This window comes from Zosterops lateralis (assembly GCF_965231275.1).
Source record: "Zosterops lateralis genome assembly, chromosome: 3".
Taxonomy (NCBI): Eukaryota; Metazoa; Chordata; class Aves; order Passeriformes; family Zosteropidae; genus Zosterops; species Zosterops lateralis.
Genome location: NC_139764.1, coordinates 83054530 through 83082024, shown reverse-complemented (window position 1 = coordinate 83082024; position 27495 = coordinate 83054530). Strand labels below are relative to the sequence as shown.

Sequence of the window (27495 nt, the reverse complement as noted above, 5' to 3'; positions counted from 1 at the left end):
GTTAATCTTACTCTGACATTGTTAGGCTTAAATTTGGAAAGATATTATGATTGTATTCTTTGGGGAAATCAACATCTGCTATTTACATAGAATTAATACTTCTGTTTTTTAGTGAGACGAATTGGATAGGTGCAATTTAATTGTATTTGTAAGGGATTTCTAAATTAGGCCTCTTACAAATCACACATAAGAAGGCAGACGTTTCAAGAAGTCTGTAAGTTGACCAAAATGACTGTAAATGAGATAAGCCTCTTTATATGCATCCTGACACTTAAGCCTTTAGAAATGGACTGCCACTGAGCTAAAAGTCCCTACCTCTTCCATGAAACCATCATCCTCAGGCTTCTCAGGATGTTTCTCTTATGTTTTTCTAGCTAAATGAAACACAGGTTTGTGTGGATATTCCAGCTGTGAGAGACTTCAAGGTGGCAAATATCCAAGATGCTTCAGTGACTGTAGTGGACTACTATGAACCTAGTAAGTGTCGGTCATTTCAAGTGGTACTTAATTATTCAGAACTTTAAAAGAAAGTTTCTTCTTGTAGGAATAGGAGAAATTTTAGTGAAGAAAAGCTGCATTGAACTGAAGTCTTTTTGAACATTTACATCCCTAATTTGCTAACAACTAGTAGTGTTTTCACATATCTGTTGTCCTGATAGGTTGGTTTCTCAGCTGTTGCATATTGTCTCGCCCAATATGTTCCCAAAACTATCAAAATGAAGCAGGAACTTCACTATGATTCACTTACCAAGTTAATAATACTTCTTGAGTAGCTTTGCCATCTGTTTCTTACTTAAACTAACAGTCCTTCATGGGAGAAAATGCCAATGTTTTGACACGTTATTACCTAAAAAAGGTGTACACTGGAAAAGCAGTTTCACAGGTTCTTTTTGGAGGGGTCAGGTGGTTTGGATTGGATTGCTTGTTTGTGTTTTTTGGGAGGTTTTGTTTTTTGTTTGTATGTTTGTTGTTGTGTATGAATGTATTGTATGTGTTGTGTAGAGTGTGTTTTAGAGATGGGCAACAAGATACAAAACTCTCTGACAAAATTAAAAACAAGAAAAATTACAGGCTGCTGGAGAAGATGCTAGGTTTTCATTACATGAACCACCTGGTACATTATTAAGGATTTGGACTTGGTTTGAGATAAGGCATAAAAAAGTGGTTTAGGCAGTTTTTTCATGCTTTTTTAGCACAATACAAAAGACAACCAAATATGTTCACTACTTCAGCTAGATGAAGGTCACATTTATTCTATATAGGCTGAAATTCTTGTTCATTCAGAGAACTTTAAAGTAAAATAGGCAATTATTGGTTGTAAGTACAGTGTTCATTAATTAGAGCATGTTTTAAGGGCTAGGGGCTTAAAAAATAAGCAAGTTTTTATTCGAGAGAAAAGACTTAGAGACATAAGACTTAGAATCTATGGCCGAAATGAATTTCTAGTTCCTGGGAGAAGAGCTTACAACCTAATCCTTTATAAGAATGCCATTAGATAGGCTAATAATTATGTTTGTTGTAAAGTCAAGGTAAATGCACATGTGTAAATATTTTTATTATACTTAAATAAATTTAGTCCAAAAATTCTCAGTTAGCAAACTAATATTATGGACCAACATTTATATTATGTAATCAGTGCTGTAATTTCTTTAATTTCAAGAAAATAATTTGTGCAAATATTATTTTACAGGACACCATTCCTGTTACTATATGGCATAGATACAATATTGGTCAACATATACATATGTCATGATTGAGTTCTTCTGAGTGAACTCCTTCCTGTCTAATACAGGACTGTGATTTTATTTTAATCTTGTGTTGGGTCACCAACACTGTTGTAGTTGGTGACCCAAGCTGCAGGAATATATTTCATGTGATGATGACAGATTCATGTCATATTTAAAGCTAGGAAATACCTGTAGGTCTCCTGCTCCGGCATTTATTGATAAATGTATTTTGTTGTGGCAGATAGTACAACTGGCATAGGTGTAAGAGCTGGCTTGGATGCCAGCGCAGCAGTATTCTCTTACCTGACTTTTTATAACTAGCAGGATGTCACTTTTTGGTAAGCATTTTGGCCCATAACATTATATATTTTTTTAACACTTTGAGGCTTGTAATGAAAATCAATATAATTTCAGTTTAAAAATGCTACTACTAAAAAAAGAAGATGCAAGGTCTCTAGTTGGAAGGGAAAAAAGCCACTATGAGAAAGAAACTTTGTAAAAGCTTCTTCTGTCAGCAATTACCATGCATTGATGTTTCTGAAATTAATATGACTGAATTTTCAGACTTCTAGTCTGGCTCTGTAGCAACCCTTCAGGGAATGGGAGAGTAAAATACAAGACTAGGACCTAGGTGAGGTAAGCAGACCCAGATTCAGGAAGCTAAAGGTCCCACACAGGAATGAGATAAAGCATGTTAGGAGGGACCTTGCTCTTAAATGTTACAACAACCTGGCAGGTAAAGCATCTGAGTTCCTTTGTCATCTAGTCAGGGACAAAATCCCTTTCAAAATGTTTGTCCAAGGTTTGTGGAACAGATTGTGTCTAACAGTTGAGATTGAGTCTATGAAAGAGTGCCTTTCACCAGGCATTGGCCTGAATACATTGAGATGTTCTGGGTGAAGAAAAATGAGTCATGACTGGGGTTAAATACGAACTCTGAAAAGTGTTTCGCAGTGTATTGTGAGGTCTGCATCAGAATTTAGTGCGTCCTTTAAAAATGATTTCTTTTTGAAGCTAGGTTCTTGGTTAATTTTCAGAAGTTTATTAACTAATGTTAAATAACCTTTCTGAACAGGGAGAAGAGCAGTGAGAAGCTATAATTCAGAAGTAATGCAAAGTATAACCTCTTGTGACTTCTGTGAAAGCGATTGCAACCTTTGCCACCGAGATGGTTCTGCAGCCTTGCTTCAGCACTCTTCATTGGCCTCCTTGTTCTGTGTGCTCTTTGTCCTTCATGTAAACTTGCTGTGCAGTTGGGTGCTGTAAAAGGAAACAGATTATGTTTCACATCTAAGGTTTCCATAAATTATCCAAAGAAAATTTTATGTTCAGATACCAGCCCGTCTTTAGTGATTACCATGACCAAACTCCTGCTGTGTTCAGGGAGAACTGGGCTGGCCCATATGGTAAATTTCTGGCTGTGCCAGAAAACTTCTACAAGTGTCTGCTGGGAAAGCTTTCCAAGTGTTAGTTTCATACTGAATTTATTTTCTGAAGAAGCACAGAGTTGCTGAGAAAGCAGTGTGATAAAAAGTAAACTTAGCTCCATATTCCCACTTTGTTTTTACCCCGGCTTCTAACTGTGCTCGTTTTTAGGGATGCATATTAGTTTACCATGCTTTTCCAAAACACTATCTACTTCTCCATTAGGGTGTCGATAAGCAATGATAGAAGCTTGGTATCAGAGCTCATTTTGTTCTGTTCTGAAGATGTGACATTTAACATTAATACTGAATTTCTCTGTGTGCTCTTATGGGGAATAATATGAAAAAAAAAAAAAAAAAAGAAACTGGCTTCAGAGCAGATCTAAGAGCCAAAAAATACTGCATTTACAAACTGCTGAATGGTACAGAAAGTTATCTGTCTTCTTTGTTTTTAAATCATTACAGAGAAGGTAGATGGATTTTTTTTGTCAATTCATAAGCTATTCATGCTTGAAAATAAGGCCTCAGGATGTTCTCATGCTTTTTACTCTGGAAGGCTTTTTACTGTAAGTGTGTCAAAGATAAAGTCTGATTTTCAGATTTCATTTTTCCAGGGTTATTCAGAAACAAATGCAATTCTCTTTCCATGTGAGAATGCTGGTGTCAGCTGGCATATATTTATGGCCAGATGAAGGAAGTTTGCTTTGAACCTCTGTTCTGATTTTTTGGTGTCTCTAGAAATGTCTGTGGGGCATCGTTTATGTCTTGCACTTTCAGTGTCATCTTATCAACAGTTCAGGTGGCATAACCCTAAACAGTGTTTAGTGCTCTCAGTGCCATGTGAGTTGGTGGCCCTGGATGCCATCTGTGCCCCTTGTATCTGGTTGTGGGAGAGGCTTTTAGGAAACATGGGCTGCATATGAATTCAGTCCAGCCAAAGTTCACATGCTTGCTTAACTTCAACCATGTCCATATACGCTCAAATGCTCTGCTGAGGTGGAATGGAGGAGAAGGATGGTAAAAAATAGCAGGCACTTTTACAACCAAACCTGCTCTTTGCAGATGGGGAGAATTACAGATCTCAGTGAGAGTGGACATGTGTGAACTTGGGAATTCGTTGCTCCTGAGTGAGTGTATGAATGAATGCCTTCCTTGTCTGGCAGCCATTCTGTCCTTGTACACTACCTGTAATATCTAATGCTTACTTCTTTTTGATAAGGCAGCCAAGCTGTTACACTCATAGTTACTAAACTGAAGTTAATAGCTCTCATGCTGACTAAGAGAGATGGAAATTGTAATTTCTGTTGGTTTCCTTTCTTTCATACCTTTTTGAGACGGAGTGTGTTTTTGTGCACATGTAATAATATGGCAGTCACTTTCCTTGAGCAATTTCTAATTCTTACTCAATTTTTGCTACTGCTTAAAATGTATATTTTTGTATTTATGCTCATCTTTAATGTTGTTCACAAAGGAAATTTTGCATAGTAGCATGGGAAGAGGCCTGAACTTCCTGAATTGGGGGTGCCTTCTAATACCAATGTATAGGTTTTAGCTGCAGAACTAGTTTAGACGGGGTTATTTGTTTTACTTCACCTGTTTTCGGAATTTACAATGTTTTTCATGAATTTGGGGTTCTGTCCCATTTCTCAGGCTGTGCTTAGGCCTGGTTCTTCATGGTCATTCATGCTTTTCCCTTGTCCTTGGTGTGTTTTGGATTTAGCCTTCTGAGTAGTTAATTACTGCCTGAGCAGAGTATGTGTGCTGCTCTGACCTATATGAAGTAATGTATTTATTGAAGCCAAACTTCTTACTTCAAACTTCAAACACAGCTTAGTTAGTAGGATGCAGGGTCTCACCCTCTGTAAGCCATTGACTTGGTTATGTGGGTCCAAACCTGAGGGAAACGAAGATACAGACTTAAACACATCTCTGCATCTCAAATAGTTTATTCATTTATGGGAACCTAAATCAAACTCCGCCAAGTGGAAGATCTGGGAAAAAATCTTGTCTAAACTGGGATGTGTTTTGCTGTGGGTTTGATTTTCTTGTGGCCTGTGAAAGTTGGTCTTCTCTTGTCTTTGAGAACAGCAGACTTGACATGTCATTTGCCCCCTTTTAATATAATTTCAAGAACCCAAACCATACATGCTTCCAGGTTTTACTATATGCTGGGCTTCTAATAGGGACATTGGTGCCTGATTAATGATAGGATAATGGATACCCTAATCCATCCTATCCTAATGATAGGATTTTCTGCACAAAATGTACTGGAGATAATTGCTCTTTTGCAGTAGATAGTAGGAATAAATTCGTTCTGTTTTGCGTGCAGTCCAGTCTTCCTGAAAATCCTCCAAGAAAAACAGATTTAAACTGCTTAGTTGAGTTTTGGACAGTGCAGCTTTTACTAGTATTCCCTTACATTTGTTTTTGAGACAAACAACACATGTTCTTAAATGACTTTTGGCTGTCTTGCACACTATATTAAGAATCATCAGTCATAATGCACCATGTCAGGGAAATTGTTGGAGTCGGTGAATAAACATCCTCTTTTATTTTACTTTATTCTATACAGCAGGCATATTGTTGTAGGCATCCAAATCTGCATCTGTATCAAGCTATTTTAAAGGAACAGTGTACATTATTTGACTTTAAACAAATGTTTACACCAGGTGGCCTTTAACATTCCTGCATCAGTGCCTTCAGTCACTTTGCAGTAGAGACCGGTGCTTTGAATGAATTGCAGAGGATAAAATTCATACTGTGTTGGCAGTGAATGGAATAGCAGAAATGGAATATTATTTGGCGTAGTGACTTTTTTTGTTTTCTTCATCATTGTGTGGGAATCTTTACACAAATGCTCACTATATATTTTATCCCCATTGCTCCGTAACATCCGTTTTGGATGTTGGGGGGCTGTGCTCCCACTGAAGTTAATAGGAAATCTTGTAGCAAAAAGTCTTTTGGAACTCTTTAGCAATATGGTCTGCAAGGAGCTTTAAGAAGTGATGCTAAAAACAGTGATGAAAAGTTTTCATGTTGTTTTGTCTCAACATTTCTGCTGTTGATTGAAATCTGAATGTTTGCTGGTACTTCCCATGCCCTTTTCAGCCACAGTCAATGGACACGGTTTGTCTAGGGTCCTTAATATGCTATTGAATCATTAAGAAATATTTATTTAGGATTGAGTCTAAAACAAAACTATAATGTATTTTAAGGAGTTCCCCCAAATTCTGCCTCTGCTGTCATCCATGAACTTAGCTGAGGTTTTCTCTACAGGTTTCAATGTAGGTATCATTTACAGATCTTCTATATTAAATGCTGTTGTACAGAACAGGGAATGAGTGCTGCTTAACAGGTTTAAAGCAGCTCAGAATCTGCGTGCTGGGCCAGCTCCATGGCTGGTTTGGTTCCCAGCATGGCACCACCATAGAATTGTTTATGTTGGAAAAGACCTTTAAAATCATTGGGTCCAACCATTAAGCCAGCTTTGCCAAGTCCGTGACTAAACTGTGTCTCCAAGTGCCACATCTACACTTTTTCTAAATACCCCCAGGGATGGTGACGCCACTGCTTCCATTGGCAGCCTGTTCTGATGCTTAAGAGTGAAGAAATTTTTCCTAATATCCAATCTAGACCTCCCCTGGCACAATTTGTATCAAACACAAGCAGATATTCCCAGTTAGCTTTCATACCACATGCTCCAGTTCATCAAGCATATGCATAATACATAGCAGTTATAGTGTTCTGCAGTGTGTAATGTTCTATTTTTAGGAAAAACTATATTAGAAAGCAGCTAAGTGCCTAATGGCATAATTTTTATTTCTGAAACACTAAGAAAGAGGATTCAATTTTAATTCTAATGACTAATATTATTTTTGTTATAAAATTTCTTCTACCTGCAGTCCTTATGCAGTGAACCATCTCATTGTGTTCTGAAGATTTTGAAATTAGATGCTTAATTTATCTATAAAATATAACAGCAGTTGTTTTCTTTTCCCCATATAAAAATATTTCACTTCCATATTGTTTCTTATTCCTTTTAATGTATTTCTGTGTGCCAAATGGAAATGCTATTTCCATTTCTAGTCTCAGCAATTGCTATTGCTATTCTAGGCAATAAAGGCTGATAGGGTGCTGTATTAGATTAATGTTTATTTTTCCTATAGATACCTTGTTTTCAGATAGGTACAAGCATTAATCCCTTACATGCTGCATTTGAGTCACCAGTACTCCAGTTTAGGATTTATCTTTAAATTCAAATAATTTGTTATATTTCTTAGTAGCTACCCAAATACTTCATCAGCATTGCTTATATCTTATAATGTTATATTATGAACTGGTTTTTTTGTTGTGGTTTTTAGTTTTTTTAGGTTGTATGGGATACTAAATACAAAGAAGAAAATAAAAATTTGCTGGCTCAGGGTAGGTATGTAAGCCGGTATAGTGTCGTACTGACTGGCACAAATCTTAATTTTCCATATCAGGCCTTAAACAATTTGAACTAGAATTCTTGACTGCCTTGAGACATAGTCAGATACCCAGTCTGATATGAATTAGGATCATCATTCACATTCTCGCTTTTCATCAAATCAGAAATCATAGAAAAAGAATGCTTTTATGAGCTGTTTTGAGCAAACAGAGGTGAACTAACATGCCAACTATGCAAATAACTTCTGTCTTTTCAAGTAATAAAGCAAATGTTAAGGAACTAGACTGTTTCAAAGGACTTTGGAAGATTGTCATTAGTTTATTTTTCTTCAAATAAAGTTTGCAATAGCTATTTTTAAATGCTATTAAAGATGACTTTTAATAATATATGTCTAATGTTTGCTTTTTTAACAATATAGCCACTTGTAGTAGATCACAGTTTCTGTACACTGCTGACTACGGTCCATCCTCAGCACTTCTTAGAGGTTTCCTCATCTGTTTTAAAGCTCAGAATTCAATAATATAAATAAAATAACATTTAAAAAGTATTAAAACAGTGGCTTCCCTGGTCAGGCTGTAAACAGTCACCTCAATTTGAAAGTCTACTATTTTGTTCAACATGAAGTTATTGCAAAGTTTGCTGCTATATGTAACAGAGGTAGCATAAATAGTCTTATGTGATGAGCTCAGTTCAGGTAGGTACCTTGTCATGGAGATCAGGAACTGTGCTGTTATGTGAAAAGGAGAAAATTGTCCAGATACAGACCTGATTGCTGAAGTGAAAGTAAAAGAGCACCGAGAAATTTTTATGCCAAAAAATTTGATACAAACGTAATTGATGTGCAGAATTTTTTGCAGGTGACCTGCTATTTTAACTGCCATTTCTCGTGGTTTGGAAGTTTGGTCTCCATGACACTGTCTTTTCCTAATTTTCCTCATAATTCTCTTGCTGTTCCATCTGCCTTTCCTTGAAAGAGCTTCCTGGCCCATTTCAACTCTGAGGTCAGGATCTGCTCAGCCTCACTTACCTCTTTTGCCCTGACCCCTCACCTGTATCTCGCCTATAAGTTCAGTAGCCATTTCTGTGCTCATGTGTCACAGATCTACCCTTTCCTTCAGAGCCTTTATGACCTCTCAAGACTAAAATCTTTGGTCTCATGAAGAAGTAGCTAACAGCTCAAACCCAGGATGAATAAAAAACACTTGGGACTTGTCAGCAGAGATTTATGAAGCTGAAATAATCTTTAACCAACCTGATAGCTTTCTGTGGTAAGAGGATTGGCTGTGTGTGCATGAGGAGGAACAGTGGATAGACTTTAGTAAGGCTTTCTCTCATGATTTTTTTTTTGTTTCGACATTGATAATAGTCTTAAATAAAGCAAATTTGGAACATGAGATATCCTGATGATAGACCAGTCTCTAGAAAAGTGGTTTTGGAGCAAGCTACTAGGTAAAATGTAGAAGCAACCAGAGCTCAAGTGTAAATATTTGTGCAGACATCCCATCCCTTCCTACACAAGAAGCTTCCGGCAGATACAGTAGTGCGTAAGTGGTTAATCTTTCTCCTGCCCCATGGACACCTTAGGGAGACCTGTGATCCCCTGCTGAGGATGTGCTTGGTGGTGGTGTTCATGTTCAGACCACAGTGCCCTGCTCCTTGTGTTATGCTAGCACATGTCTCTCCAGCCCTAGCTGGGTGTTCATGTCCTGATAGCAGCCATGACCTTAGGTAAGTGAAGATTTTAATATGTCTGAAGCAATGAATGAGAAATCATATCCCTAATAAAGAGGAATAAAATGACATGAAAGAGCTCCTCTTGGTCTGATTCTCAACAGCCGCCTAGCAGGGAGACTGTATGGATTTTCCTGGGGATTTTTCTGGCCCACACTGATGGAAAGGGAGGACTGAACTGATGGATGCTTTAGGTAAGTGGATAGACATTTTATTTTGGTTGTTTTTTTTAGACAGGAATGCTCAGTTAAAATGCTGGATCAAGGGGCAAGGATAGCAATATAAACACATGTGGAAATAATGTACTAAGAAAGCTCTGTGGTTTCATATGCAAAAAAAAAAAAAAGATAGAAACCAACTTTAGCTCAGTGGGAAACCAACTTTAGCTCTGCTGCTATCATGGCAGAATTAGGCCAGAAGTCTCTCTGTACATTGTATTCTAAGTTCAGCACAAGAGCATGTATCAGCAAGGTGCCATATGATTTTTCTCTTTGATTCACACTTTGATTTCGGGAATGAACTATGCATCATCCCAGTAGTGATTATTTAAAGATGGGGTGGCTGGATGTTAGATGAGTGTCAATATGATAAATGTGTCTTGTTTGGATGATCATTGTCCTTGATCAGTTGTTCACATGCAGTTTAGGTCTGGGTTTTTTTCTGTTCCTGATTTTAACTGAATCTTAGTTAGAATAATAAAAACATAAATACTTTTACTGGTTCACCAATGTGAAGTTTTATTGAGACAGTTGTAAGGAGTGATTGTGCCATTGTTACATTTTTCTGCTTGCTCTACTTAAGATTGAATGCTACAGCTTTCATGGTTCCTTTTTCAACATCATCCACCATTTTTCCAATACACAGAGACCAACCACAGTCTAAAAGACTTTTATTACAGGATACAGGAGAAGCAAAAAAAAGGTGTGAATTCTTTGTGAGGAAGCACAGCGTGTGGTCTCAAAGTGGAATCTCTCACCAAAGGAGTATGAGACTTCACATTATACAGGACACAAAGCCTGGTGTGATCAACACGGCTCTGCCTCAGCTGCTTCTCTGGTTTTGTTCTTTTTCCACTCATTCATAATGACTTTATTCTTCTGCTTTTGCAAGAAGTAGAACTGGGATAATGCTGCACAAGTTCATATGCAGGAACACTCTCTAATGCAATCCTAAATTTCAAGTCCCTCGAGATTAGCACATTTCACCTGGCAACCAGTGGGGCACATCTGGCTTGCAGGAGGTTCGACCATAGCCATTTTCCTTAGAGGAGGCTGAAAACAAGTAATGTGAACTGCAAGCAGAACTGGGAAGTGGCAGGCATGAGGTGACAAGGAGAGGGGCAGAGCAAAGGTGGCTGCCTGGAGCTGGAACTGCCTGGCAGAGAGCACTTGTTTGCACAGTCTCTCCCCAATGCCCATGCACGAGAGTGGCTGTCTCCCACCTGGGGAGGCAGCCAGCCTCTGTGTCTGGTCTCTGGGCAAAACATACCTTTGGCAATGGTCTGTGAGTCTGTCAGAGAGACATGAGAAATCTGGCTGTGTGGAAGAAGGGGAAAGCAAGAGCAAGAGAAGGAGTAAAACTTCATTGTGGTTAATGTTGGACTGTTGGTGCTAGATCAATGTGTGGATCAATATTCTGTGCTTGGGGCAGCAAAACTGATTCCCCAAGCTGACATCTTGGTTCACAGGTCACAAAACATTGTGAATACACAACACACTGTGTATTCAAGCTTCATTTTCTTGGCCTGAATGTGAACCGCTTGCTCCATGTCCTGTGTGCAGTGTGGATGTCTCTGTGAGGGATGCTCAGGAACAGAACACGCTGCTGCAAACAACCAATAGACAGGCTACATGCAAAGAGGCCAACAACCGAGTGTGAGTATAAATGAGAGTACACTTGGGAGACATATGGTGCCCTTCTAAGCTACTGGCCATGCTTTGTTGAAGTCTGTAACAGGAAACCAGTGCTCTGACTTTGGGGCTCCTGGGGGGCAGAATTGTCTAGGAAACTCAGCCACCATGGGAAAATTGAATGAATTAGGATCCCTTGAAGCCTTGGGAGGTAGGGGTGTGGTTAAGATATTTCTCTCTCAACTATGTCTAGCTATTTCAAAAACCCTTGAAAATTCAGGAGAGTAATTATTTTACTGTGAGCATAACAGGTAAGTTTAGAACCAGGTGATTAAATTGCAGAAAGAAAGTTTCAGTTTAAACAGCAGAGAGAACCTTTCTAAGAGGAGAAACAAACTGTTGGGCAGGCTGCTGTGGGAAACAGCCTGCTTCTTTCTTCAGAAACAAGAGCAAGTTAGCAAAACACCTTCTAATAATGACCCAGGTCTGTGTGAGACTGTCTAGGTGGTGGAGATGGAATAAGTAATCTCTTGATATCTTTTTCAGAGCTGTTTTCTCATGAGCTGATGTCTTCAAGCTCTGCTGCTATCATGCAGAATTGGACAGTTTTTACAAGAAACCTACTGAAATGCATGAGATGTAGCTTTCTGCTGATGCTGAGGGAAGTGCTGAAAAACTGCGTTGAATTTACTGGAGTTATAGCAGAGTTACGTAGTGATTATGAAAATCTAGGCCGTAATTCCCTCCAAAAGTCACTGCTAATTCTTAAGAGCAAAGTAGGACTGCCTGGACATCTGATTTATAATAGGGTTCACAGTACGTGCAGAATGAAAGTCAGTCTTGAAAAGGCTTCATTTAGAAAGCAGAGGATCAGGTGTCCTATAAGAAGGGTTATCACATACAGTGATTTGAATTTTTGAACCTTTCAGGGATTATCTTAGAAACAAATAATTGTGACCTGGCAACCTAACTACAAACTGGAGCCTGCAACAGCAGGTGCCATTCCCTTTAGGCTGTTCCTAAGGTCAGGCCAAATTATGTCTTAGGTTTTGTAGGTTTCAACACCCAGCTCCTCATCATTATAAAGAGATTTAAATGTGTTTGTGACTGGCGATTACAGCTGTGTTAAATTACAGCTTGCAGATTCAATGTACAGACTATGAGGAAGCTACCTGGGGAGTGTTTTCATTAGTGGTTATGATTTTGTGCCAAGATTTGTCCTCCGTATCATATTTCTGTTGAAATTTCTTACTTCTTCACCATTTTACTTCCCAAAGATAAAATCAAAATGCTGGAGGTAACAAAACCAGAAAAGTTCTACCAAATTAAGTGTGTGCTGAAGGCAGGCTGTTAGACATGTCTAGACCTACTGCCTTTAAAATACATCTATAGATGACACTGGCATGGCCTCAGTGCTTCCTATTATTATATTTTTTGCTCTACTTAGAGCTTTTTTTGCATTTTAAGTGCAGTGGCTGGCTGTGCAAGGGCCTTGTGAGTCCAAGACTGTAGAAGACCCAAGAGTCAGGGCCCTTCTAGGGTGTCTCAGCCTTAGGAGTCCTCATGAACTTTCTTAGTGATTAGCTCCGCTCTTGCTATTCCCTGGCACCAAGGTAGTGTGGGAAAAAAAATCTTATTTAAGCAACCAAATATCTGTCATGTGTATGACATTCACTGGTGTGCTAGGAAGTGCAGTGTGATGGGTGGTTGTTCCAACCTTACTTACCAACAAACTGCTGCTCCAGCAAAGCCTGTATTGAGGATGGAACCCTAAAGTGATCAGCCATTTAATAGCCTGCTGTAGGGCATCAGCCTTGGTAGGAGACATTTGTTGCTGGATGTGGCTGTTGGCAATGACAGCTGACAACTTGACAAACCTGATGATTCAAAACAGAAACAACTTTGGGAGGCAATACAGAGGTTGATATTATGGGTTATAAAACCTATAAAAGGAATTTATTTTTCCCTGGTGAGAATTCTCACTCCTTCAATAAGGGCAACTCGGAAAGAGAACAAGCAAGGACAGAGAGATGTCCTGACATTGTTAAACTTCTAAGCTCTTGACAAAGTTCTTCAGAAGTATTCTGTGTCTTATAGGCCATTAACATTTAAATTGGGAAATCCATCCTGGTTATTCAACAACACTGCTTGCTAGAGCTGCTAGTGACCAGTCAAGGGACTCAGAGAATTACGGAGTGTAGCCAGTAGAACACATTTATCAAGGAGAAATTAACCAAGCCCAACCTTCAGGATTATGTAGAGGCAGCTATAAGTATAGGGAGAGATTTTTCACCTCTGAACTTAAAATTTTTGCATATCCACATATATATATATATATATATATATAAGCACAGAAATTTTTTATTTTCTGTTCTACAGCTTGCAGCTGCATATATAAACACCTTACATTTTAAATCCTACCTAATGTGAAATGCCCAGTGGTGTAGGTCTGATATGCTGGCAGTTCAACTCAACATCTCTAAATGAGTATTCACGAGGTATGCACACTCATTTGATACTTTCTGTATTTCTCTTTGTCTGGGGTGCTGATCCTGTGAGAGATGCCATGATGCTGGATCACAGCAAACACCAGAATGGCTACCCTTGAGTAATTTTAGCTTTAAAGTCTAGGAAAAGTTGATTGAATCCATTTTAAAAGTCTACTGCTGTGTTATTAGTTTAAAAAAAAAATATTAGTTTTTGGTGAAGGCAGTAAGCATTAGCACAAATGGGTGCACGCCTTGCAACACATAGAGCACAGAGCCAGGCATGGAATTTTCTTTGGAGGCCACCAAGGAGTCTCAGCTGAGGCACCTTTTCAAAGTCCTGATGTAATGCTTGTCTGCCAGCTGTACATATTTTGATTTTTTTAGGCTGCCTTCAAGTACTTAGTTTGAATATTTCAGAATCAGAAATACAGATGACTTTCAGTTCTTGGTTTCTGAAAATCTCCAAGTCCCAGGGAGCTGTAAGTGATCTGCTTCTTTGAAAATGAGCTCACTGCTCTTCAGTGACCTAACTATGATTATAAGAGCTTACTGGTAAGTTAAGATTGGGAAAAAAATTGCCAATAGGCAAAAAATGAAAAAAATCTGCACACACAGTATTTACATAACTTGTGTAATGCCTAGTGGGTGAGCCTGGCAGGATCTAAAAACCAGGTGACAAAAGATATTTCTAATCCTTTTTCTCCTGATGCCAACAAAGATCTCAGTGTAATTCTAGTTGTTCTCCTCAGCCCTCAGCATGCTGTATTAGATTTTATCTGGTTTTATTAGAGTAGTCAGTTTTTGTGCAAGTCTTTCCATACATGAGTTAAACAGAGAAAATAAAGGAGGTAGAAATATTAAATGACTACACTGTTAGATTCTTTTTTCTTTTCTTTACAGTGGACCAAACAAAGCTTATATACCACCATTTTTACGAAGGAGGTTGATGGTCAGGCAGAAGAGGTTTACATGTAATTTGTTATTTAAAATCCCATTTTTTTAGCTTATTTGGAAAATGCTAGCAGTTTGGAGAAAGTACATGTTTAGCCACTGTCTGTTTCCACTGGATCCTATGCCTAACCCATCCTATTACAAGGTTCCAAAGCCGCAGGAACTTACCAAGTTTCCTTTTATTCTTCCAGATGATCTGCAAGTATTTCAGTAAAAAATCAGTGTAAAATCCTAATACAAAATTATATCCCTTAATTAAATAAAGAACGTGCAGTTCAGTACCCAAGGATTTTTTAAATCAGGTTTTTCTTTTAAATTTAATTCTAGATAGAATTTATAGTTGGTTTTATGAATACATTTCAGACAAAGACTATCAGATATATTAATTAAAAATTTTGCAAACAAAGAGAATATCTTCAAAAGCTCAGGAACAGTTTAGTCCCCAGATGCCATGAAGAGCAAATTCTCCTTTTGAAAAATCTCATGTATGGGATAGTAACTGATGTACTAATTTTCTAAACAGATTTTCTGAAAACAGATTCTACTCCAGATCAACTTTCTGGAAAGCCTTTAAGGTGCTAAACTAATGTGAAACTGTAGGCATGCACACTCAATATCCAATTTCAAACAATGTGGTGAAGAGCAATTGTCACTGTAGTATGCTCCAGTAGGTCAGGTGTTAGCTGGGACACCTGACGAGTCCTGCTCAGTGGCACTGACCCACCTGTGCCAGGTATCATTCAACCGTGGAGCAAACACACAGTCCCTACTCCAGACAACTCTCTGTCAACACATGGAACAGAGAGGACACAGGAGGATGTGGGCAGATGAAGGGATATGAGGAAATAGTGAGACAACTATGAAGCAGCTGGTAGATCAGTCTTAATTCATAGTACGTGTCTGGTAGAGCCCTGGTGAAGGCAAAATTCTGAACAAAATCCTTGTATCTTCTCTTTGAATCTCATTAAAGCTACAAAACATCCACAACTATGAACTAACTTTTACTATCTTGTTAATTAGAGCTAATTCTGTTTTGCATGACAGGTACTTTAAAGGTATGTAAAGACCATTAGGACTACTTTGATTGGGACCAGTAGAGGTATCATGATTGATTTTAAGTGTCAGTGAAAGGACTGTGATGGGATTTGAGTTCAGTTGTAAAATTTTGAAGTAAATGCAAATTTGGGTATGAGAGATTCCCTCCTTGTTTAAATGCTTTTAAAAAAGCCATTCTTTGTTATTATTTGTCCACTTTGAAACTAAATAGTTATTCTGGAAATATAATTAAAATGGATTAAAAGGAAATATTATTCATAAAAGAAGTTTCATCATTACATTCTATTTTCTCCATGGAAAATAGTAGGGTTTTAATGTAGTTTAATGTCAAGCCCTGCAGATGTAATTGTTGTGCTTTTGAAAGGAAAACATTAATTAAATGAATGTGTCACTCCATGGATTAGCTTTTCTCCCTTTTGGATGTTATTGTTCCATCTCTTTTGTGCAGAACGTCTTTTTATGTGAAAAAGTCATACAAAAACCCTGAGAAATGAAAGAAATTAAAAGCACCCTAAAATTGCTGGCTCTATCTCCTTTTCAAGTAATACTGTCTTCATAAATAGAAAGGATGACCACAGTATTCTGGAACTGCCTTGCCATGCAGAAGGTGATTCAGAAATGGAGGAGGTCCAGAAGAATGATGGGGGTAGTAAGGAGACAGGAACAAATCCAAATTTAATAACATTGGAAAATTTGAATAAAATCTGAACTTCATTAAAGTTACCGTGCTTCTTTTCTGAAATTTGGAAATATCAGAACAGTGCACTTTCTCCATGGGTTTAGTATTTGACTTTTTGCAGCTTGAGGAGGGTTGATAAAGCAATTCAATTCGGAATTAGCTCCAGAGAGCTCCTGCACCTTTGGCATGTATGCTGTTGAACACTGGAATAAACCCAACAGTTTCATGCCTCCAAGAGACTGACCTTGCAAGGCCTTAGGAAGCAAAGTATTTTAGGACTGGGAAAATCTTTATCAGCCAAATACACTGGGAAGTGTTTGGGTCTGAATTAAGGGTTACGTACAATGGTGTGTAGCTAAAAAAGATAGGTGCTTATCTGCTGTACCTCAGCATGCTTTATGTACCATTCTCTATGCAGTATGTGGTGTATATGAACCTCTGGAATTAGCAGTTAATGTTTTTGATAGTTCATGCTTTGATAATTTTGTACTTCGTCACAGCTGGGAGGTCTATTAAAAAGTCTTGCAAAAGCTGAGCATTTGTTTGAAGGGGGTTAATTTTGAAACAACAGGAAAATAAGGAAGAAGTGAATGTAAATTAGAAGGGATGTTTTATCTGCCAAGCTGAACCACAAGCACAAGAGCCTCTTGAGCTTCCAGTTTTGAGAATTCAAGATGGCTCAGATAGCTGTTTGGGCCTGAGGTTTGTTATTGCCCATGCATTGGGGGAAAAGAAGGAATATTGATCATGTCGATATTCTAGGAGATGCTGCAGAAATTTCTCAGAGATTCTTTGCTTTGTCTTATACTTCCTTTCAGTTTTGATGCTGAATGTGAATCTTCAAACTAAGATATTCTTGAGAGATTCCTATTTTCAGAGTGTTTTATGATGAGTGCATTACATATCTTTGCAATGTGATAATTCAGCACTTTATGGCAATGATTTCACTCTGTAAAAGTTGTAATTCAAAAAGCTGGGGAAAAGACCATAAAACTTTTCTGGAATTGTAGAAAAATTGCAAAGTCTAACTCACCTAGCAGAAGCTTGGAAATTTCAGTGAGCTGAGTTTCAGATTTGTTTTAAATATCCCAGATTCACTGAGTTGTGACAGTTTTCCTTGAATGATCTTCCTGACCTCATTTAATAATAATATTTTAAGAGAAATAAACCTCAAAACTCATTTAGTTTTTGATATTTCAGAACCTTGGTGGAGGGCAGAGGTGTGGGAGTGGTGTGTGTGTGTGGGTTGTTTGTGTGTGTATTTGCACTTCCCTGAACTCTTTTGATGAGATTGAAAAAGATATTATTTTCCTCAAAGTATCACCTCGAAGAGTCCAGTTATGGTAGTGCATTTTTCTCTTGTTATGAATTAGACAATAATTGTCTGGTATGATGAAGACCTAAACATACCTGTTAGGTAAAAGACTGGGTTTAAAGACCTACATCACATGAAATGTGCATCTCCCGATAAATACTTAAATATGCAGCTATTGTTATCCTCTTACGGACTGATTTTCTATGGACCAGAAATTTGAACTGAAGATTAAAGAGACTTTTTCCCAGAAATGTTTTTTAAATTTCAAGATTAAAAAAAATTTTTTCCCAAAAATATTTTTTAAATTTCTGAACTGTAGGTAAATAAACTATGTAGTCAGAAGTCATATCTTATGGTAAACCAAAATTTTTGTTGTTGCTAAAACCCTCAAATAGATCAAGATTTGCACCAAAGTCATAAAAGACTGTAAGAAGTGGCATTCAAAAAAAATCATTGGATTTTTTGGGTTCTGGTGAGAGGCAATATTGAGTTAGTTCCTTCAGTAGAAAGAGCTACTGAAAACCAAAACCTCCCAAGGAGAAACAGCTGGTTTTGGCTTAGTATGTGTTTATCAGTCCTTAAAATTCCAGTTTCATGGCTCCAAACTCATAAAACAATGAAGAACACTTTTAATATTAGCAGATGAATATGTTGCTATCAAAAGGCAGTTCCAGTCAAACTGTTGATGAACTGTATGTTAGAAACTAGTTTAACTTCTCTTTTTGTACCAACAGCACGTAACACCATGATCTGACTTCTCAAGAGTGTGAATGAGGTAGTGTTAAATTAAGATTTCTAACTCCTTTTAGTCCCTGCACAACAAAATGTTTCCACCCATGCTAGTAATCACATGGATCACATTTCAGGACTAATGTTATGGATTTGCTGAAGCAAAGGAGCTCCAAACTGGATTTTCTTGCACACAGATTTTCTCACTGATTCCCACAATATGAATATACTTGTGTGCTGAAAATGGGTTTGGCACTCTGCAAACTGTCTGGTAAAATAGATCTTTAATGTGTTAAACAACTTTTATTGCTAGGCATTTCAGTCTATAGACTGAAAAACAGACTGACAAAAGTTTAACTATTGAGAAGGCAGATAGCAAAAGAAACTTGAACACATTAGAAAAACTTAGCTGCAAGTGTTGTGATGAAAGACAACTAATTTGTTTCAGGAGTCTTTATGTCCGTTGATTATAGCCATGACCCATTGCCTAGAATTTATAAACTGAATTTATGGACTAACATTACAGGATTTCTTTTTTCTTCCTGAACTCATATGAAGTATCATCACTTACCTTGAAAACCAGCATTTTTACCTTGTAACATATTGAAGTACTGAGTCTATTAATTTTTTCCAATGTTAAAGAATGCCTAGCAATAAAAGTTGTTTAACACATTAAATGGTCTCAGTGAGCCAAATATCAGCCTTGGCCACTCATGGTAAGGGTGGTGTGTTCTCCAGATGACAGTGGATCAAATTGTCGTGATACAGAGATTCATCCAGAGATTCTGGGCACCCTTAATTCCCAGGCATGCCAGCGGGGCTTAGGAGCACTCAGGAATTTGTAAGTTGTGAAGCTTCTAGATGATGTCCTGGCATAGTGGTTATTCAGACTGATGAGCTCTGTTCACAGTCTTCCCTTTAGGGAGGCATGAGATCTGCCATCTCACTCATGAACCATGCTTCCCTCCTGGGCAACATCCTGCCACTTGCAATTCCAGAAAAATGAAATTTATAGCCTCTTAGTAAATTATAATTAAAAAAACCCCAAAAAACAACCAAACTTGCAAAGTTGGTGATGTTTTCTTCATTGCACTGGTCAGGTTCCAGTGCAACTTGAGGTGACCTGGAGACACTGCTGGCCTGGGAGTTTGATATAGAACCAGCAGGAGAGACCCTTTTCTCTGTAACAGCCCTTAGTTCATTAAGTTTGAAAATTTTTCAGAACTGAAAATTCACAAATTCAGTATTGTGGGCCACAGGGTAGGTGACAGCATTTTGGCCTGTCTTCTTCGTCTCCAAGAAAACCTGATACAGTTCAGATTAATCAAACCTTAAGTAGACAAGAGTGAGTCAGCCTTCTCTAATATCATCTGTCCTAGGAGGGTGAGCTCTAGTAAACATTTACTTGTTTTTTACTCCCTTTCCTTGTTGACATTTTTCTACCCAGATCTTTACCTACTGAATGGTTGCTTTCTGCCAGGCTTTTCCATATTTCTTCCTGTCCAGTAGCAGGTCAATCTTGGGGTTGCCCTGAGGACTCATGTGCATATTTCTTCCTCCTATCCTGCCTTTTTTTGTTGACTTCACTGGTAGGGTTTCTGCTTCTCTGGAGAGAGTTTATGACCATCCAGAAATTACCTCTGCTAGGAAATTATTCTTTTCCTTAAAGGAATGTGTTCTTAAAAGCAACACTAACCTTTCAGGGTAGACTCAAGGGATGACGAATATTTTGGCATACTCTCAGCAGTTCATATTCTCTCCTTTTTCTCTTTCCTTTCAGTTCCATTGTGTGGATTTTCAAACTCTCTTTAGAGCATAATTGGAAGGCATATATTTGTTTGTTTCTTTCACCACACTATGCTTTTTTCTCCCTAGATCATTTTCCTGCTCTGGGAATACAAAGTACTGTGAACCAATAACAATGGATAAGCAGTGCTTTAATGAACATTGTCTTTAATTTCTCAAGGTTCTGTCAGATATGTTTTTGTCTTCCTCATGTTTTGCCATCTGTGGCAAAGACAATGCAAGCCTTAGGATTTTTCAGTAGACGTCTGTAATAATTCTCCACTTTCCTTCTTTCATCTGCAGAAATGAGCTCATTCAGAATTAAATTGAGCTCTTCAGAATTAAAGGGTTTGGAAAGTACAGACAGTATAAATCTCTGCTCCTTTTCTTTCATCCAGCTGAAATGGTGCGGGCTTTGTTTCACTTTTTTTTTTTTGTTGTTTGTGAAGAGGGTCAGGAGATTATTGGGATGTCACCAATCTCCTCTGCTAAGTTGCATAATTGCCAACTTGAAAAGATTCCTGGATGCTTCTCTTTCCCAGCACACGCTGTTCTACTGTTCACACCATTTATTCTAATACTTGTCAGGCATGCAGTGCTTTTTTTTTTAAAACACTGATCAGCCTGAGGAGTCCATGAGGATGTGTGTTAGTGCATATTCAAGGAAGACATATTCAGAATGATTGATTTTTGAAGGAGAAAGGGGTGAAAGCCATTGCACCTGCTGACTTCCAGAGCAGTTAGAGTCTCAAAGGTGACTTCAAGGCCAGGTTTCCAGCAGTGTTGACCTCCTGTATCTTCTGCTGCCTTTGGTTGGGATGTGAGGAGGTGGCCTGGTCCATGTCGGCTTGGGGACAGCCTCATGGAGATTGGCACTAACATGATGCATCCCTGTGACCTTGCTGAGGCCAAGAGAACTGGGGAAAGAGCACTGTGGGAGGCTTCCCAGATCACTGACCCAAGGCCAGCTGCAGTAGATAATCCCTTCTGGCAGCTGAGTAGACTCTTCCAAGAACAGTCTGGGAGCCCACTTTGTTTGCTGCCATCTCCTCCATTTAGTGTCCATGTTGGGAGCTCTCATTTGCATCCATGCTGCTTTGCTCATTAGAACCTTTTTTCTAATACCTAGCCTGTATAATCTATCATTTCTGCATATGGGCTGAGCTGCAGAAAGTGTGAAGAGGTGATCACAGGTATGTTTAACTGGCTTCTTTTTTTTTTTTTTTCTTTTTTTTTTTTTTTTTTTTTTTTTTTATGGTTCTTCAATGCTTAGGGTTTTTTTCTAAAGAATTAAAGATGTTGTTTGTCATGATCACTTTTTTTCATTTTCATCCTGAGATGAGTCTTCTTTTAGCATGCCACTTTATCCCATCTCATCAGTTCAATGCTGTTATAGGATGAAGTACAACACACTTTCTGTGGAACAGCTGCTCTTGGGAGCACAGAAGCACAAGTGGCTCAGAGACAGAGACATGCTTTTAACATGGAGACTGCACTTCAGAGAAAACAGTGGGGGAACAAATGAGCTCAAGAACAGTTTGGGTAGCTTGGAATCATTCAGTGATCCCACATGAAATACCACTGCCTCTTTCGTTGCTCTGCTGCTGGGGATGTTAAGCAGCACAGGCAGATGGATGGAGCCTCAGAGAAGTAAAAAGGAAAGGCATTGTCCATCAGAACCCTTTGACAGTGCCATTCCCCACTGTGGTCCAAGATCAGCAAGGACAGACCTTTGGGGCACAGTGCAGTATGTCCTATAGGTGGCAGAGGTATCAGTAGTTTGCTGTCCAGTTTGCTCTGCACCTGTTGTGCATGCCTTTCTGCTTGGCTCACTTTCATTTTCCTTGATCTGATGTAATTTTTACAGATGAGGCATTCATGGAAAGATTCCAACAGACCTCTAGTAACTTTTTCCATTGAATAATGCTTTATCCTTTTAAAATTGTTTCAAATAAATATGATAATGAATAGAGATAGGAAAAAAATTAGGAACATAAGGCATTTTTGGAGGATGAGCAAAGACCACCCGGTATATCACATATTTCCTTTACCCATGTATCTTCCCAGCCCAGCTCTAGCCAACTGCTGCACACACAGCTTTAATATTACAATCCTGTTTTATTGGTTATGTCTAGATTTGCCACAGTCATAATTAAAAATTTTGCTGTACTTGTGACTAAAGAATCACAGAACATCCCAGAAATGATAGAAATCAGGGCTGCTAGGAACTTTAGCTGATCATTATTTCCATTGTTTCATGACCACTTGATGTGCCTGACAGATATTTGTCCAACTTGTTCTTAAAAGCTTTGTGTCTGCCATTATGCTGCTTTGGTCTTCCAGCTAAACCAGTGTTGCACTTCAATAATCACCCCTCAACCTCTGCTGTTGCTTAACAGCAGGAATTCTTGCTCCCAAAAGTTTCCATTCTGTGCCTCTAATGAAACTGGTGTTGGGATGGTATTCGGAACTGGGGATATGTTTTACTCCTCCTGGGTAAAAAAAGTCACCCCAGAGTTTCACTGCATAAAGCCCACTAACACAAATTAGAGCTACAGTTTCTCACACATGCACTCAGAAGGAGACTGTTTTTGCCAATCACAGTAGCAGCAAGGATAGTCTTTGAGAACCTGCTTCTCCTTTCTTTCCATTCAAAGCTTTTTATTTATATAGGTGCTCATAAGAGAAAGTGCTCCTAGTGCTCTGGCACCTTTTCCAGACTCTAAGTGTATTAAAATGATCACTTTCCATTTCCTTGAGTGTAGCCTCCAAGCAGCAAGATCAGAAGGAAGGAAATGAGTTCACCCCTCTGCCATCTGCAGTTTTATGTCCCTCCATTTCTCACCCACCTTCTTGCAGGAAAGGAATACAATTCCCACTCAGAGACTAATAACTGCATGAATTTAATGGGGAAGGGGGATATTTTCCAAGATATTGAGCTCTAACAGAGAATTTCCTGCTATGCTTCTCCTCCTGCAGCAGTGGCTCTCAGCAATAGCAGGTTGCTAAAAGCAGGTCTGATCAGCTGCTATGGGGAAAAGAGGATGTCTCTTGGAAAATGCCAAGCTTCCCAAGACTGGTTTTATAAACCAGGTCTGGAAGACAGCTATTTGCCAGTGTAATTCTGTGGAGAGCCCACGTTTGTTATCTCCGTGAAAGGAAATGCCTCATCAGAGGTGAGAGACTGAGTTGATTAGCTGCACCCTCTGAGCAGAACCAAACCACTGCCTTGTGCAGATCACAGCACCATCATCTCATCTCCAGATGACACAGGCTGTTCCTGTGTTCCAAAGGTCATATCCAAACAAAACAAAACAAAACAAAAAAAAAAACAAAACAAAACAAAAAACCAAAAAAAATAAAAATAAAAATACAAGAGCGCAATCCTTTAGCCATCTGGTAAACGGAAAATTCAAACTTTGCCATGGAGGTTGCTAATCTCCTCCTGGCAGCTGGGATGCTGACCAGACACCCTGATGCAAATCCAAGCAGCAGAAGCAAGCACACACCTGTCAGGAAACGAGAAGAAAGCATGGCTCTTCTGACTGCTCAGCACAAACAGCCAGTATCACCTCCCAGACCAAATCCCTCATGTCTCAAAATGCTACGTAATGCAGCTGGCAGCTCCAGTCAGTGGAGTCAGTGCTTTTAAATCAGACTGTCAGTGGTGTATCGCCCTTGTCACATCCCATGGTTGTTCATTGATGTGGTCCACATGCCTTCCAAGTTGTGGATGCTACACAAATCTGAAAATAATGCTGGCAAGGCAACTTTTCATCCCCTCTTTTATGAGCATCTTATCCTCAGCAAGAGGACAGTGAGGTGGGAGAAGAGTAGAGGAGACAAGTGGGTTTTATTTTGCCATGTCTGCAGAGGAGCAAAGATGAGCAACAGAAGGAAGGGCAGCAAGCAAGTGATCTGTTGCTCCTGTTTTAAAAAGAAATACTTAGGCTTCTATCTCTGGGGATCTGGGCTATAGGTCCTGAAGGAATGGCGGGAAATCCCAAAATCTCAAGGTGCAGTACCAGAAGCAATATGGGAAGAAGCAGAATGCCCTGACCTGAAAGCCCTGATGACATTTGTTGGTTTCCCACTCCATGATGGTTTTTGTTTTTTGTTTTTGAAGCTCCTGCCAGCTTACCTCATGCACTGCATGGTGAACTGAAGTTAGACTCTTCAAACTTTTGTCTTGTGAGGCTCAGAGCACTCTAGACCCTCTCTGGACTTGATCCAGTACATGAAGATATGATGAGGAATGGATAGACTGGAGTGCCTGACAGCTACAATCCATGCCATTGATAGGAAAGCAATGCTGGTTTCAATCCATGGCAACAGCAAACCCAGCCTCCTTCAACGTGCTCTGAGGGACATGCCAGCCTTTAGATCGTGGCTGGCAGGTGGGAGCTCTGGCCTCTGCTTGTCTTCCTTTGTTACATGGGGTGCAGTTCAGGGTGACAGGAGAGCTCTGCCAGGCCCTGAGGCTGGGTTTGAGGGGACCCTCTTGCTGCTGCTGCTGGCAAGGCAGGCAGGGCTGGAGCTGGTGGTCCCTCCTTTTGGCCAGGGCTGTGCCTGCATCCTGTGGGAAGCCTGGCCCAGGCAAGAGCTGTACAGCAGAAAAGACTTACCTTCTTGACCTGGCTCTTTAATCAAGAAGGGATTATTTTTAGTGAAGACCTGTGTCCACAGGTAAAAGGAAATGTCAGAATGAATTGCCAGAAATAGGTGCCTGATTTGAGCCCAGCTCAGGTGGGGATGTTTTTATTATCAGTAGTTAAATGCACTGCAGGCAAAAAAAGGTGAGATATATCCTGTTTATAGACTTTCACTTTGACAAAGTAAATTTGCTTTTCCTGCTTTTTGCTTCTTTCATCTCACTCTAAATGGGGATTCTATCTGTAGCATTTTATAGTTATGAAGGATAGAGAAACAGTTCAAAAACTGGCATTATGTTCCCTTGTTTTCCCATCCTATTCCCATGGAGATTTAGGGAGGAACTGCTCCAGACACAGCATTTGGCAGGGTTTGGTCTTTATGCTTTTCTGAGCCCAGAAAGCTGTTTCTGTTTGATCCTGATGAGACTGGTGTTGAGGAATTTGCCACCAGTAAAAAGGCCACTGAGCTTTTGGGGAGGATGAGACCACAAACATTTGCTGCTGCTCCTGGAGGAGACAGGCTAAGGGCATGCACAGTAGCCTTATTTAACCTGCGTGCTGCCCCTCAGACGTCCTGACATCAGAACCTGCCGTGATGGCAAAACAGCACTGCTCTGGGTCTGTGAAAGTCATCAGGATACTCTGCTGCTGCTGCAGGGACTGCGGCCAAGCAGCAAAGACAATCTGTCTTTGAATGCAATCAAACATGAGTTCCTGCTCTGAAGGCTGGAGGGGAATGCCAGGAGGACAATTTGAGTGCTAGCAGGACGTCTGGCCCCAGGGCCAGGCAGCATGCCAGCCCGCACCAACCCGCTCAGCCACCACCGCCTGCCTCTGTCCAAGAAAGTGCTGGGTCATTTTAAGAAGATTTGAAGCCAAGACCTTTGGTCTTCCAGTATTTAAAAGATACCCAAACTGTTACTGTGGCTACTATGGCTAAGGGCAAAAAATCATATCAAATTTTAACGACCATAATGGCTTACCTTGAATTTTCAGGATCAACATCTAAGTGAAAAATGGCAGTGTTCTGGTATTATCACTTTAGTTTATGGTTTAAAATGCATTCAGCATAGATTCAGGGTATTTTCAGGTTGAAGAAAAGAAGGTTTACAAATACTAACAGGCTGGGCACCTGTCAGACCTCTTGCTGGTCTCTGTCCAAGCTTGGATCCAACTACTTTTCACCATCAAGGTGAAATTCCAAGCTGCAGCAGTGTTGGAAATTTGCTCCTCATCCATTTTTCCTCTAGTTCCAGGAATGAAATAACACTATAAAAAATGCATCAAAACAAGCCTGGAAAAATATTTGCTGTAGTGCAGAAACCAGGAGATAAGAAGATTCATGGACCAGAGCAGTTTCTGTTCATATGTATCCAAAATGAATGAAATTTAATTGGCAATTATTATTATTTCTTGCAGACTAATTTTTCTGCAACAGTTGAATTACTACATTTTTTGGTCTAATTTCTGCATGCTTCTCTGTAAGACAGATCTTATTTGTACTCTTATTTGTACTTATATGTACTCTCTAGTACAAAGGACAGTAATTCTAATACATTATGTGATTTATTGTGTCAGTTGCTCTTAAACAACACAGGCTTATAGTTGGTCTGCTGAATAAATTATTAGTTGAATAAATCTGAAGTGTGCAAAAAACTCAGTGAAACTGCTCACCAATATTTCACAGTCTCCTGAATAAAGCTGTTTTGCTCAGAGTTTTGGACAGCTGAGTCCATATATTTTACAACCCCAGCATTAAATATATTATTTCTTTCAAGCAGAGATACCAGTGAAAGTGAAGGTGAAAGTGAAAAGGTGGCATTGGTTACAAGGATTTATAAAGGCAAGTGAATCTGGATTACTGGCATTTGCAGTGGGAAAAGAGCAAAGCGGCAAAGAGCCCTCAATGGGTTTATGTGTCAGCAATCAGCACAGCCCTCACTGTGACTGTGCCCAGAGCTCATTGTCCGTGGCTCTGACACAGTGAATGGCAGACAGCTCCCAGTCCTACCAGCCTTCCCCATTTTACTCCCAGGCATTCAGGTCTTCTGGTTCATGCTCTGCACTGTCAAAAACTTGCTGAGCCACCACCCCATCTGGATGTCATTGAGGGTGTCCTTTCCCTGGTACAGAGAGGGACTTGCTGCCTTATCAGTTATTCAGTTATCAGTTATTCAGGGGTGACCATTTGTGGTGGTTTAGGAATGGTGCTCCCCAGTTCAGTGCTCCCACCAAGACTCTCCAAACCACATACCATTCTCTCTCTCCTGCTTTTCCTTCCCCCTCCCCACTGCAGCGGGATGGAGAGGGGAATTGGAGGCACCAAAGGCAAAGATCACACATTTAGATAAGAACAACTTACTGGAAACAGCAGTGAGATGAGAAAAGTGAACAGCAACAATAACAATAATAATAAAAGTGTACAAAGAGGAGAGCGATTCACATGCCCAAATGCTCACAGCTCACAACCCAACTGCAGGCCTGAATGCAAGAGAGCCCTCCTTTCTGGAAGCAAACTCCCCCGTGTTCCTAGAAGTGTTGTGAGGTGGTACAGAATAACCTTTGGGTACTGGCCATGCCCCCTCCTGGCTACTGCAAAAAGGGAATCCTGTCCTGGCCAGAACCAGGACAACTATTACTAGTCTGTTCTTCTTCCAGGCACAAAGATATCTCACCAG

General features: G+C 39.5%; 1 protein-coding gene across 1 annotated transcript in view; it reads left to right on the top strand.

Moving 5' to 3' along the window:
* CD109 (CD109 molecule) overlaps positions 1 to 7949 on the top strand; it is a gene marked incomplete at its 5' end in the record, with an annotated part of 70785 nt that extends 62836 nt beyond the window's left edge. Inside the window, 2 exons of the mRNA XM_083856898.1 lie at positions 375 to 477; positions 2803 to 7949. Coding sequence (XP_083713024.1) covers positions 375 to 477; positions 2803 to 2993 — 294 coding nt within the window. The 3' untranslated portion in view covers positions 2994 to 7949. The remainder of the gene's footprint in view (positions 1 to 374; positions 478 to 2802) is intronic.
* Between the last annotated feature and the right edge of the window lie 19546 nt (positions 7950 to 27495).